The 14,990-nt window shown below is 38.2% G+C and overlaps 1 protein-coding gene across 1 annotated transcript; it reads left to right on the top strand.

Annotated features, from left to right (window-relative positions):
- The first annotated feature begins 538 nt into the window (after positions 1 to 538).
- On the top strand, positions 539 to 14,949 carry LOC129248771 (pickpocket protein 11-like). The gene is made up of 6 exons (XM_054888387.1): positions 539 to 776; positions 864 to 1,164; positions 5,908 to 6,653; positions 6,747 to 6,915; positions 12,419 to 12,525; positions 14,777 to 14,949. The coding sequence occupies exons 1-6, from the start codon at positions 539 to 541 to the stop codon at positions 14,947 to 14,949; spliced, it is 1,734 nt and encodes a 577-aa protein (XP_054744362.1).
- The last annotated feature ends 41 nt before the right edge of the window (positions 14,950 to 14,990 follow it).

The following is a 14,990-nucleotide window of genomic DNA, read 5'->3' as shown; positions in this document are numbered from 1 at the left end:
CATGTTTTTGTTATACTTTGCACTTAATCGTTTTTTATTGTAAATTGCAATCACCAAATCGACGCAAGTCAGACTGCAAGCAATGGCGCAAAAAAGACCTTATTCCACAAAAACTCAGTTTGTTTTAGCCAAATGCACAAAATGAACGTCTCTTTTGCATCAAACCTTAACTTTGTTCTCAAAATTTGCATCTGATTGATAATTTTTGCTGACATTATCGAACGCCTACTTAATAAATTAGAAAGAACCATTACAATATTTTGTGTTATCGAACGCAATTATAATTTTAAATGTTTACATTTTTTTCACACTGCACGAATATGTTCGCTCATTAATGTCGCTGTTCTGAAAGCCTACTTTTAGGCGCTCAATGTTGTACAGTACACCTTTTTGTGCGGAAGGTGTAATTGTGACAATTCTTACAACAGCGAAAAGGCGGTTCCTTAAAATTGTAAGAATATTTAATATGACTTCGTATGGTATGAAAGCAGGTTTGTTTCTAGTTTAGTTTCATTGGCTGTCGAATGCGGAACTCAAAATGTTAGCAAAAAAATCAGCAGCAGTGCAACCGCAAAATAAAACTGATCCCATATATTATATAATTTTTGATGATTATTTAAAACCGAAAAAAACTCAAGAATTCTCACAATTTAATGGAGTGCATTCACAGGACGTCGACTTAAAGTCAAGTATACGTGAACGATGGCGTCTTCTGAAGGAGAAACAAACAATGAAACGAGTATTAAAAGTGAAGCCAGTGAATAGTGTAAAAGCAAGTGAAACGGAAGCTCAGCAAAAAACAGGAAGTACTAAGTCCCTTACGAGTAAAGTGAAGAATAAAGTAGTCAATTATTGGCATACAGACAATTGTAGGCCAAAGACTGATTTCGAAATCTACTGTGAGGTGACAAGTTTACACGGTTTTAGCAACTTCTTGGGCGCCTCAACATGGCAACGCATTTTTTGGTATTTCATTTTGTGCGTTATGATTGTGATGTCTATAACGCTTTTGATGCAGTCAGTAAATTTGAATGCCGATGATCCAACTATTTTATATGTGGAAACTACAACAGCCACTGTTTGGGGTTCATCCTTCCCAGCTGTTGCGCTATGTAATTTTAATCGCATTTCGGAGAAGAATCTTAATGAACTGCTAAATAAAGAGTGAGTATGAGATGCAAAGGAGATGACGAGTCGATGAGCAATGTTGAAGCTGATTTGTATAAAATAGCAGTTCGAAAAGAAATCTAAATTCAACTGAGATTTTATTTTTTTTATTAAGACTAAAATGTAGAGTAGAATGGGGTAAGATAGGTATGGGGGCACAATAGGTAGGTGGGGTTTTCGTCGCACTGTTTTTGCAGAGGTCACTCGTCTTATGTGAATTGAATACGTGGTGGGGAACAACGTTCGCGACTGTCATTTCGGCCGTCACCATTGATTAGTTATCCTAGTTCTGGCGTTGTTTAGTTTTTTGTGAGCTTTTCTCCGACATAGCATTTTTTTTTATTCTACGGTGCAGTGCATTTAATGTATGTAAATATTTGTCAGGTGAGTTTTATTTTACGTAGAAAATAATGCTGAACACGAATAATGTGTTAGTTTTTTGATATTTTTGTTTTTAAAAAATATATCGACACTAACATAAAACATGTGCTTGGGGGCACTATAGGTCAGCCGTCTGGGGGCATTATAGACCACTACTTTTAATTGAATAAAATAAATTTTAATTGTTTTTGCAGCAAAATGGTGCGTAATTATGTGCGAAAAACGCGGAAACGAAGTGAAGAGGACGTAAAAAACGTAATCGCGGCAGTTCGAGAATGGCTGAAGCACTTCAAAAATTATGCGATTCGATCCAGTACTGAAAAAACTTTGCTCATCATGGATAACCACGAATCTCACATGGCAATTGCTGGATTAGACTTTTGTAAGAATAATAATATTGAAGTATTAACTCTACCTCCGCACACCAGCGATCGTTTGCAGCCTCTCGATAGAGGAGTATTTGGGCCGCTCAAAACTTATTTTGACCATTCCTGCAAGGCGTGGATGTTAAATCATTCCGGCATTCCTATTACCATCGACCGAATAGCTGAACTGGTAGCTAAACCCTTGTTGAAAGGTGCTTCCAGCATGAATATCACCGCTGGATTCAGATCAACTGGCATTTGGCCATTTAATAGCGACATTTTTTCGGAAGATGATTTCACGCCAGCATTCGTAACTGATCGTCCGTACGAGGACGAACCAGATCAAGAGGCTGGTCCATCGAATGCCCATGAAGAGCCTGTTTTATCGAATGCCGATCAAGAGCCAGATCGATCGAATCTCGACCTATTAGTTCCAACTGAGGACATTCGGCCGTTTCCTAAAGCTCCACTGCGCAAACCATCAAATCGAGGCCGGAAGCGACGTAAAGCTGCACTTCTCACAGATGCAGTGATGCTAGAGTCATTACGCGCTGAGCAAGTAGCTGCAGCTCAGAAGAAATCGGACGCGGAAGCAAAAAAACAATTTGCCGCCGAAAGAAAAAAAGAAAGAGAGGCTGCAAAGAGGCAGAAGCTCATACAAAACCGCCAAAAATTTACCAAAGAAGAGAAGAAAAATGAATTAAAGAAAAATTCCTAACTTTTATAACATGTGTAGTGTTCATACTCTATAAATAAAAGTTAAAACGTTAATTTCCAAGCCATGTACATTGTTCTTTTCCCCTCACATATAGTGACCTATCGTGCCCCCCGATTTTGAAAATATCGAAAAAAAGTACCTTTGTCTTATTGAATGCAGCTTCCAAAATATTTAGCCAAACATAAGTCAGTATAACCAAAATGTTAGCAGATAAATAACCTTTCAAAATCTTGCTTATTTTTCAAAATCAATGCAAAAACACCGTAGCAGGACCGCTCCAAAAAAAAAGAACCTATCTTACCCCATTCTACTCTAATTAGGAATAGAAATACTTGAATTTAATCCTTTTGCATCACCGCTCGAAACGCGCGATGTACTCAAAATACCTTGCGTCGGCAAGACGTTTACTGTTTGTTCTAATGAAAAAGAATGTTACAGCACTACCAAAATTATTTATTTTCCAAATAACAAAAACATTTATTTATTATTATTCCGTTCTAGGTGATAAGAGAGAGTTTTTGATCGAGGATTATTCCGTCGAGTTATGCAAAAGGGTTAAATAAATATATATATTAAAAACCGGAACGGAAAATAATCATTATTTTTAAATTTCAATTTTTTCAATAAAAAAATAATCAAATGCTTTCAAATATTGTAGAACAGTTTCGAATATACATACGAGGGTCGCTTGAAAAGTCCGTGCAAAAATAAAAACTACTTAATTGTTTGTGGCAAACTTTTGTTCATTTTCGACATAATCTCCTTTTAGGCTTATATACTTCGTACAACGCTGTTCTAGTTAAGTGAACCCATCCAAATAATAGGATTTGTCCATGTCTGAAAAATAGCCACTCGTTTCTGCAATCATTTCCTCGTTTGAATAAAATCTTTTTTCCGCCAGTCATTGTTTCAAATTCGGGCACAAATAGTCGTTCGAGGTATCCCAGAGAGCCAAGTCTGAAGAAAAGAATGAATGTGAAACAGAGTTGGAATCCTATTTTCAGTAATTTTGCGCCCACAACTGCTGAGCTGGCACGTTGTCGCCTTGGAAAAGGAAAATCACTCGACTTTCTCTACTTAAAGGAATGTCTAACACCCAGCAATAGATCGTTCTCGCTGAAACTGGATGTGTGTTCTTCCAAGAGATGCTACTACTTAAACATAGCCTCGATACGCGCTAGTAGTGCCATCTCTCCGACTTTGCACGGACTTTTCAAACGATATTTAATACTCTTTGTGCATCTTTTACGTTTTGAAAATTGTTCTGCGATTTCTATAAATACTATTATTAAGCATGACATTTCGATTTTTTATTAATCGCTCACAGAATACAATCATACACCGAGTTATGTATATTTTTTTTAACAAAAATAAAATTTGAAAAAATAATTTTTTGCTCTGCGATTATGATTATTTTGTAAGTAGTATTTGTTTGATCAAAAATATTCATTATTTTTTTATGAAAAACGTATTTATTTCACAAAAAAATTATGACTATATTTTATAAAAATGATGCCTATTTTTTATAAAATATATTGATTATTTTTCGAGTTTATCGAAAATATAACTCATTTCTAAAGCGATATTTTTTGTTTTAGAAATGAAAATTATTTTTTGAGTTCAAAACTCCACACCTGACCTGTACCATGGTGAAAAGAGTTTTAGAGGTGTACTACCTAGCAGACCGTTATTCGGCCATCGGAGCGAATCTGACAGATATGCCGACGTCATGCGCTTTGTGTTGCACTAAGCTAAAGCAAAACTTTGTGAAATTCAAAGCGAATGAGGTAGAATCCAAAGTTCCCTTCAAAAATTAGTTTTTTTCATCATACCTAACGAGCAAACCTGGTATCTATCATCCTTGCACCTGATCTATACTCACCAGAATTGGCCTCAACTCACCTTACCTTAACTCATGGCATTTTATAAGGATGATAGAGCCAGCTTTGACCAAACTGCTGTCACGTCATCGTGTCACGTGGCAGCCGAATTCTCACTTCTCATTTCACACGTATTCACACACTCTTCCAATCAGTCGCCATTCAGGTGGAGTAACATGAAAGAACTATGTTGCTTTTTATTTTTCATATATTACCAATACAATCTCAATTTTTTCGTAAACAAACCACTGTCATGACCTCGCTGTCTGACAGTCGGTCTGATCTTGGCCACACCATCCGAATTCTTTTCCCCATGGCATCTTAGCTCAGCGAAGTAAATCCCAAATAAATTAAATACTTAAATTTATAACACATAGGCTTAAAAGTTCCGGGCCTAACAAAGAAAACGCGTTTTGTTTTGTTCAAAACTTGCTTTACTCATTAAAGTAATTTCCATCAAGAACAACGCAATCATTCCAGCGCCGCTCTAACATTTTAATACCACTTTTGTAGAACGATTTATCTTTTGTCTCAAAAAAAAAAAAAGGCTTCAGTTTCAGTGATAACCTCTTCATTCGGACGAAATTTCTTACCAGCCAGTAGTCGATGGTAGGCAAATCTGGCGGATACGGTGGATGTGGGAGCAATTTGTAGACACGGTGATTGGCCTTGAAAGTGAGCAAAGGCGGTACACACTTTGAACAGAGCTCTCTCATAGTCAAATGCTCATGCAATATAAAGTCACGACGTCCTTTTGATATTTTTACGATGTCAGTTAACTTACGCAACTTCACTTTTCGATCATTTAAAACGATTTAGTGGATTTTTTTTTATGTTTTCTGGTGTTACCGCTTCACTTGGCCGTCAACTGCGTTGATTATCGGATAATCGGTGCCTCTACGACTACGTTTGAAGTCAGCAAACCATCGTTTTGTTGTTGTTTCTGATGGAGCGGAGACTCCATAACACTTTTCAAGCCATTGCTTTGTTTGAACGGTATTTCTACCCATCAAGAAGCAGTGTAAAATTAAAGCACGAAATTCTTTTTGATCCAAAATAAAATTTGATGAAAGTAACAAAAGTAGCGTCACTCTTAGCACAATAACTCACGAACTAATGAATAGAATATCAGGAAATTTAAATAGCTGTTTTTTTTTCTTAAAGTTAGTACTAACTGGAAAAGAGGTGAATGCAATAAAACTAGTGCTTTCTATGTGTTGGGCCCGTGACTTTTCAGTCCATGTGCTATATTTCTTCTTCCCTATATCCAGTAATTTTAATTAATATTTTTTTAAGTATTCACATAAAATACCTAAACCATTTTAGGAAATATACCATTAAAAATTATAACTTACTAGTATCTAAAATATTAAATAAATTTCCCTTTTTCTCTCAGCTTTAGCCCTGAAGCAGCTGAGCAATTACGTCCGCATGTTCGATCCTTTCTATACAGCACATTGCCCGTAGATGCCAAGTCTACTGACCATCGTTTAATGCAAACGATTTTGAACAACGAAAACTATACAGTCTACGAATTTTTAAGAAAAATTTCTCCAGATTGTGAGAGTCAACTACTGAGGTGCAAATTACATGGTCAGATCCGTCGGTGTAATCGTCTTTTTCAACGCGTACCTACTCAGCATGGCTTTTGCTGTTTATTCAATTATGAGGCGGTCATCAACAAATATAAATCAAAGGAAAATTTGAAAAAACACACGAATATGTATGGCCAAAAATGGGGTCTAACAGTGCTGATCGATCCGCAGGCAGACGACTACTACGCCTCAGAACATAAATTGGCTGGCTATGAGATATTTGCTCTAGCGCCTTTCGAATATGTTGCGCTGAATTCGCAACATCAGAAGGCATTCGTTCGCGATAATATCCATATCCATCTCACACCATTGGTCACTTATGCCACAAAATATGTCGGAGGGTACGCTTTGAAGCAGCGTCGTTGCTATATGCCTGATGAATATAAATTGATCACATTTTCGAAATACACACAAACAAATTGCTTTGCCGAGTGTCGCAGCAAAAAAATGTTGCAGCTTTGTGGATGTGTGCCACCATTATGGCCACGTGCGGCCAATTGGGCCATTTGCACATTGACGAACGCGAGCTGTGTCGTCGCTAATGCTGGTAAGTATGGGAAGGAAATATTGCAGTAGGTTCTTAAATTATATCTTATAAATATTTCCAAGCTCATTTCAAAACTCACAATCGTTTCTGCAGATAAATTCACGGAAATGTTATTAAATAGCAGTATGGACTATAAAACCAATCCCAATGCCGAAGAATACATTTGCGACTGTTATCCGAGGTGTAGCTTCACGAGATACAAAACACAATTCGATACAATTACTTTGGATAGGAATTATTCTATGAATGAACTGGAGTTCTAGTAAGTCCAAAACTTATTAAAAATTCATTATTATTTTTGTTATTGGAGGATTGGAATTAGTAGCAACAAAATAGTTTGTTATTAGACCAACTTGAAATCGAAATAAAACAATCAGAGAATCGAAAGAAAATATCTTTTTTGCCATAAGTGAAACTAGACGGCCGCCGTAGCCGAATTGGTTGGTGCAAGATTAATATTCGCAGGTGCACAGATCCCAAGCCACGGGCACAAAACATTAATTGATAGAAAAAGTTTTTTCTAATGGCGGTCGGTCCTCTGCAGACAATGGCAAACATCTGAGTGTATTTTCTATGAAAAAAGCGTAATGATTTCCTTCTTGCATCACCTGCCTTACAGAGGCGATGTAAAACTGTATTTATGGAAAAAAAATCAAGATCACAAATTGGAGGAGGAGCATCACCAAACATCCAAAAAGGGTGTAAGCGCCAAACACTTATATTTTTAATGATTTCAGACCTCAGATTCTCTAAGGCTGAACCAAATTGACTGATCAATAGTGATGACACATAGGCCCGTAACTAATTCCAGAATAACTAACATACAAAGGTTCTGGTCCACCTCTGAGCTTCATGAATAATTTTTTAATTTTTTTTCCAAACTTTGTTGATTATAAATTTAGACTTCCACTTTACTTAACCCGACTCGCTTTAAGTTTCAAATTAAGTACGAGGGCGGGGCAATAAGTACCCGTGTTTGATGACAGAGAACGTTTCTGAGGGAAGTTGGCTTAGCATCGTGTGCGGACATCTATCAAACGGCGGCAAAACAAATTTCAGACTGATTGATAGGTTAGTTTGAATTTGTCAGCTATTCGAGTAAGCAGTAGAAGAGTAGTATCGTTCGGTAATTCGCTTTTTGTTTTTGGATGGGGAAAAATGCGAGAAAATAAAAGCAAAGTTGGATGCTGTATATGGGGCCCCTTTGCAGTCTGTACAGTTAGGTATTGGTTCAATAAATTTAATCGTGGGCGAACATCTGTTTTTGGCGAGGGGTGAACAGGACTTCCGACAGACGTAGTTACCGAAGAAATCATTCAAAAAGTACACGACATGATTCGCGCTGGTCGACGAACGAAAGTGCGCGAAATAACAGAGGCCATAGGTGTGTCGACCGGAACGGTAATTAATATCTTACATGATAATATGGCGATGAAAAAATTGTCGGCCCGATGGGTGCACAAACAACAACAAGCGGAAGCGGCTGTTAATTTCGAAGGAGTGTTTGGAGGTCCAATGGAATTTTTTCAAGTTGTCACCGTTGATGAAAGCTGAACTCAGCATTGCACACCAGAAGCTAAGCAACAATCCAACCAATGGATTTCTCCCGTTGAGTCTGCTCCAAAGAATACGTAGGCACTTCCATCGGCAGAAAGGCCATAGCGACGATTTATTTGGGTGCGAACGGCGTCGTCCTCATTGGTTTTTCAGAAAAAGGAAGAACGATCACTGGACAATACTACAGTGAGTTATTGGACCGCTTTCACAAAAATTTAAGAAGACACTGCCTCATTTGGCGAAAAGGAGGTACTGTTCCACCACGATAACGCACCGGCACTTGCATTCGGAGTTGTCTCCACCAATCTACATGAATCGCGTTATGAATTGCTGCCGCACCCCCTGTATTACCCTGCGACTTTTTTTTGTTCCTTACATGAAGAAATGACTCGCGGGAAAAAAAATTAGTTCAAACGAGGAAGCCATCGCCGAGACAGAGGCGTATTTCGGAAAGTCCGACAAATCCTAGTTTTGGGTGAAGTGTGTCTTTCTAAAATTAAAAAAAAAAAAATGAGGTTCTCATTTCTAACACAGATACTTATTGAACCCCTCTCATAATATTATGTTTGAGACATAAATTTATTATTCTAAATAGTAGTGAATTTACTATCAATTAAATGACTGTGGCGGCTATGCTGAACAGCTCTCATCAAAATGAGGTTCCGCGATCTAAGCACGGTAATATCGCAGACTTTGGTCGGGTTTGGCGTGGTCCACACGTGGAGCTTTCCTCATGGTGGTGGGTGAATTTGACTGTAAACGCCCCCGCTTCTCCTCCTCCTCCTAGGGTTATCCTATTTTCTCTGCTTCTCCAAATACACAATTGCGATCGCGACTAAAGTACGGAGCGGCTACAAAAATCAAGTCGCTAACCACTAACGGTTGGGATAAATACCTACAAAGCACAAATACAAAAAAGACCGAACGATGACTATTTACGGTTGTGTTAACCGCTATGTGTGCAATACCTGAACCTGCTATCCCTGTAGCAAAACATTGAGAAGAAAGTGCAGATACATATGATTCACCTCATTCAGCACTGCAATAATAACTTGAATTGATGTCAAGTTGCACCGCGCGGATGCCTAATGGACTATGTATGTCCAGAAAGGGCACCTACACAATTCAAGAGTTGAGAGAAAACAAAATTTGTTGGCGACCTTGCAAGTTGGTATGTTTTCCCAGTACTCGCTGAATTGACACGAAGTGCCCCACTCTAGGAGCAAACCATAGTTAGTCAAAGAAATCCTAATCTACTCATTTTGCATGGAAATCGGTCCTGGCTAACTAACTCATTCGCCATTCCAGGAGCAAACTGCAGTCAAGGGAACTCCAATGCGCTCATTTTGCGGGGAAATCAGCCCTGGCTAACTAAGCCAGAGTTTTTCAACAATGCATTCGGATGCTGTCGGAAAAGGAGGCAGGCATTCTCCGACTAATTTTGATTGCACCTTAATTGCCTGCGGGCTGTTGGAGTAAAAGTTTACTTCCTTGACAGTTGTTACACAAGTGATCAAACAATTAACTACTTCTTTGATTGCGGTTATATCTGCTTGGAATATATAGCAACTTCTACATTCCGCGTCGAGCCATCCCAGTTAAAACTCACCAGGTCCTAGCAAATGCTACAAGCCGCCCACTTTTCCGTTGAGGGGGTATGAATAGCGAATATCCCGCTGCGGCCAGCGTGGCTGTTCATCGGGTGATCTCAAAATTTTGCTACTAATATGCTTTTAGCCCAGTCTGATTGTGGCTCTTGCAATGTCCACAGCTACTTATTTAGGATTGCGTTAAGCGTTATAGGAGGAGTGGTCCAAAGCACTCCAATTATTCCCATGATTGTAGATTCAAGATTTTTTCCACCTTCTTAACTGACATTATTTTCTTCAGCGAGTTGCGCCAGATGAGGACGCCATACAACATAATTGGTTCCGGAATAGTATTTTAGAATCAAAAGAAGACCCTAGGTAAGAGGATTCATCTTTCACAGATGGCGCCTCTACAGCCATATAAGACAGGATTGATCTCAGTTGCATCAACCAAACAGGCGGCACTAATGGAGCACCCAATATTGACGATGGTTGACCCGTCAATGTGGCAGTTATATTCATACGTGGGTGCAATCGCCTGACATCCACTTCAGAGTGGATTCAGAGATTTATTGATTAACTCCTGGACGACATTATTAAAAGCACCCACTATGTCGAGGAAGGCGCCCACTGGGAACTCTTTCCGAGATAGCGATGACTCTATTTCTTTAAAAAGGTTGTAAAAGGCCGATTTTATTGATTTGCGTCTACAATAAGCGCATTGGACATGCGACAATTGCCCCCGAGAAATTTCAAGCAGAATAATCAGCCTTTCAAACGCCGTCAACAAGAAAACACAAGGCGTTAGGAATCTGCTTAAACATTTTATTATTCAATAGGTTAGAAAGTACTGGCTCTCTCTTCGATAAATTTATGCCCCCTATTATGAGTTACATTCGATCTTCGATATTCGCTGGTTGTCGAAGATCGAAAATCGAATGTCAATTTGGTATTATGAGCGGTGCAACCCTATCGAAATTTTCGTTGTTTACCGAATTTAGAGTCGAATGCAATTTTGCTTTCGATTGTGTTGCGTATTGAGGGAAAACTTGTTAAAGTGTAAGTTGTTTGCGATTATTTATGGTTTTATAGTAACCAAATAATAAATATATACTAATTTTGTTAATTTTATGCAGGTCGAAAGTCGTGAGTACCAAACAACAATTAGAAAGGCGAATCCACAATTCGCAAAAGGGATTTGCACCAAAGTTCAGGCAGCAAAAAAATGAGAGGAATTTACAACGGAGCTGAATTGCTTGGGACCACCAGTGAGAACGGCAGCAAAATGGATTAAGCTTAATAATGATTTTTTTTGTGATGTTTATAGAAATACATTTTTATTTTCCGTTGGCATGGGCTGAAATACGTAGGGGAACTGAAATACATATTTCTCGAATGACGAATAATTGAATAAAGAAAATTTATAACAAAAATAAAACAGAAACTGTGGCGTAAAGGTTTCTATTTAATACTTTTTAGATTTTTCTATAATATTCTCAAAATTTCATTTCTTATGTTTTCTACTTCTCCGTTATTTGACTCCACTTCAATATCTTCAGCATCATCGTACACAATGGGTTGAGCAAGTCTTAGTATACCTTCATACCAATACTCAATTGGTACGATCCCTGAGCACAAAATCGCAGAACTGTGGCTAGCTTTAACATATTTGGAATGGATTTGGCTCGGGTGCACTGCTTCAACTGGTTTTCTGTACTGGACAGTAGGTTCATAAACGCCTCTTTAGATAATCTAAAGTTCTTTAAAAATCTGTAAGGAAATTTCTGTAATATTAAGTACGTCAACACATTTTGAAAATTCTAAATTTACTCAGTGGAAGCCATTTCTAGGGGGTTGGATGCGCCCCTCAACTGTTTTCTACTTCAAGCTGGTTCCACTAATATTTCATCGTCCGATGAATCGTCGAACCACAACTCCGTTGTACTCATTTTCATAAAAAATACTTTTTTTAACTTTTAAAAATAATATTAGCAAAGAATTTCAACACAATCGGTTTTTCTTTTATTTTTGATTTGCTGTATCAGCTGAGAAAAACTTATCTATTGTAAATGCGTCGAGCGATCGAAATTCACAATAGTCCTATTCTTCAACGAATGAGCACCATAATACCAAATGAAAATTCGTTCGATCAGCACTTTCGACTACACTCGAAGATTGAATGTTGCTCATAATAGGGGCCTGTATTTCAATCCCTGCCTTTTCGAGAGTTTTTATGTTTAATAGAGTAGCACACTTAATTATAAAGTGAGTTCTACGGTCGCCACAGCCGAATGTGTACTATTCCTTTCGGAAATGCCTGCATTCAAATCTCCGGGCACGAAACGCCAAATGATCGAAAAGTTTTTTCTAATATCGATCACCCCTTGGCAGGAAATGGCTAACTTCCGAGTGTATTTTTACCATGAAAAAGTTCCTCATAAAAAACCATCTGCTGCTCTGTCCATTTGTGGAACAACATCAAAACGCACACCACCCGATAAAGGGTGTGACCGCATTTCTATATTTTTACATTAGCTTGATGTATGAGTATAGTACATGTATCTACTTCTATCTCCTAAATTTTGATATACTATTTATCTGCTATAAATTTTTCTATAGCCGCGGTATTGAATTGAAAGATCATATAGTGGTACATCTCTTCTACGCGAATATGTCTGGTGACCGCTTTCGACTGGATGTCTACAATAGTTGGCTTACGTATTTCGGTGAGTAAAAGTAATAAAAAACTTATATCAAGTTTCCCCATAAAGCAGCCTATTTTAGCACGCTTTTTATCACCCCTATAGCGGCAACTGTCGTGTGGGGAAAATAAGATTTAATTACGGCGGATTACATATGAAAACTGCGGAAATCCACTACGGAATCCACTACCTTAGCTCACCTTCTCGCCATAATATGATTAGTGAAACAATTTGGAGTGATTGAGACAGTTTCTAACTTAGAGGAGCGATCTATACTCACGCACCTTGGGCTTATCAAAAAATAACATTAACTACTGCGAGAGTGTTGACCAAAATTCTTTCACTTGTATTCGTATCCTCACCACTTGAAATTTTAATGACGCTAATGGCGCGCGTGGAGCTTGCTTAGCTGAAAAAGATATGGAATTCTACATCGATTTCCATATATACAAAGCTGCGTATTTTCCACTCAAATGTCCTTTTGATGGCCGAGAACAACAGATAGCTTTAGGCAAATTGTGAGCAGTTACCCATCCAGACTGGAATAAAGCAGAGGAAGTGGAGGTGGATTTGGAAGAAAACACTCGAACTGAGGAACTTAAGACTGTAGGGAAATCTTTCAAAGAAGTCAAAGTAGTAGGGGCTCTATCTCCCATCTCTGTTAAAACAAAAAAAAAAAACTGCTTACAAATGCAAGGCGAAGCAAAGTAATAAGTTATTGGATGATGAATTTTACGCCACCGTAGCCGAATGGATTGGTGTGTGACTACCATTCGGAATTCACAGAGAGAACGTAGGTTCGCAACTCGGCGAAACACCAAAATTAGGAAAAACATTTTTCTAATAGCGGTCGACCGTCGGCAGGCAATGGCAAACCTGCGAGTGTATTTCTGCCATGAAAAAGCTCCTCATAAAAATATCTGCCGTTCGGAGTCGGCTTGAAACTGTAGGTCCCTCCATTTGTGGAACAAAATCAATACCAAACGTCAAATAAGAGGAGGAGCTCGGTCGCGCAAATTATATATATATGTATATATGTATATAATAAGTGGATATTAATGTCAGCCTTGAAATCCAACAGAGAAATCTTTCTTGCCTATGGCGAAGAAGTTTGGACCATAACAATATCCTACGAGGCGTCCCTTGGAGTGTTTGAGAGAAAGTTTCTGCGGAAGTTTTTTGGACCTTACACGTTAGCAACTGCGAGTATCGCAAGGGATCGAACAATGAGCTGTATGAGCATTACGACAGCAAAGACATTGCGAATAAAGATGCAGCGGCTTCGTTGGCTGCGTCATGCCATCCGAACGGATACAAACGCTCCAACTCTGAAAGTATTCGATGCAGTACCACCTGGTTGCTGTAGAGGGAAAGGAAGGCCGCCTCTGCATTGGAAAGTTCGGGTGGAGAAGGACTTGGCTTCACTTGGTGTGTAAAGCTGGCACCGATTAGCACCAGAAAAAAACGACTGGCGCACTTTGTTAAACTCGGCCAAAATCGCTTATGCGGTTATCGCGCCAATCAAACAGAAGAAGAATAAGTAGTCTAGCTGTAAAAGTAAAATGTAGATGTATGACAATTGCCCTTTGAGGAATGCTGCGTTTAGCCGAATCATGACGCCAAATGCAGTTTTGAAATAAAAAATAGTCGCAGGATGCCAAACTAGGCGAATATGGCGAATGGCGCAACGAAATTAATCGCCAAAAAAAAAAAAAAAAAACACGCTAGCCGAAGGCCTTCCTTTGAGCTGCTAGTCCTAGATTATTAAAATTTAAAATTTGAAATTTGTATACTTTTTAAAAGAAATAATAGTTTGCTTATTGTCAGACATTCTCTCGCAACTCTTATGCGGTAAGTTGGCACATTATCAAATATTGGAATGAATTGACGAAGGTCTAAATACTCGATCAAAGTGCGACAATTAATGATTTTTACATACGATTTCTTATTAATAAAAAAAGCATGAACTTTTACTATGTTTTGTGAAGCCCTGGTATTTCAATGCTTGTGACACTCATCACTTTTGTTTTGAAACGACTAGCAATGAAAAAAAGGTTGAAGGGGAGATTCACCAATTCTTGTTTGGCACTACGCCTAAATATCATCCAATAGGACAAAGAGTGTTATAATAACATTTAGAGCAAAAAAAAATATTTTTTATAATTTTGCAATAGGCAGCCTTAGTGGAATACTCGTACTTGAACCTTAATTTTAATTCAGATACTTAAATTTGTATTTAACTTAATTACTCAATTAAAACTATTTATTTTAACAGGCATTTTTGGTGGAATAACCAGTTTGTACATGGGTTATAGCTTCATTTCCGGGTTTGAAATAATTTTCTTTATTTTCGTGCGGCCAATGTGCAATTGGCTCACGCGAAGGACAAATCAACATCAAACCGAACAGAAAAGGAATAACATTGGGCGGAGAAATAACAAAATATAAAAAATTGTACGAAGAAATGAAAGAAGTGACAGGAATATTTC

The sequence above is a fragment of the Anastrepha obliqua genome, chromosome 5 (genome assembly GCF_027943255.1).
Source record: "Anastrepha obliqua isolate idAnaObli1 chromosome 5, idAnaObli1_1.0, whole genome shotgun sequence".
In the NCBI taxonomy this organism is placed as follows: Eukaryota; Metazoa; Arthropoda; class Insecta; order Diptera; family Tephritidae; genus Anastrepha; species Anastrepha obliqua.
The sequence above is the reverse complement of the archived record's forward strand: the minus strand, read 5'-3'. Positions and strand labels throughout refer to the sequence as shown.

Bases quoted from the DNA above. Each gene is read 5' to 3' on its own strand.
- LOC129248771 (XM_054888387.1), top strand. From the start codon at position 539: ATGTTAGCAAAAAAATCAGCAGCAGTGCAACCGCAAAATAAAACTGAT. The intron at 1,165-5,907 runs GTGAGTATGAGA...TTTTTCTCTCAG, and splicing joins AATGAACTGCTAAATAAAGA to CTTTAGCCCTGAAGCAGCTG. The intron at 6,654-6,746 runs GTAAGTATGGGA...TCGTTTCTGCAG, and splicing joins CTGTGTCGTCGCTAATGCTG to ATAAATTCACGGAAATGTTA.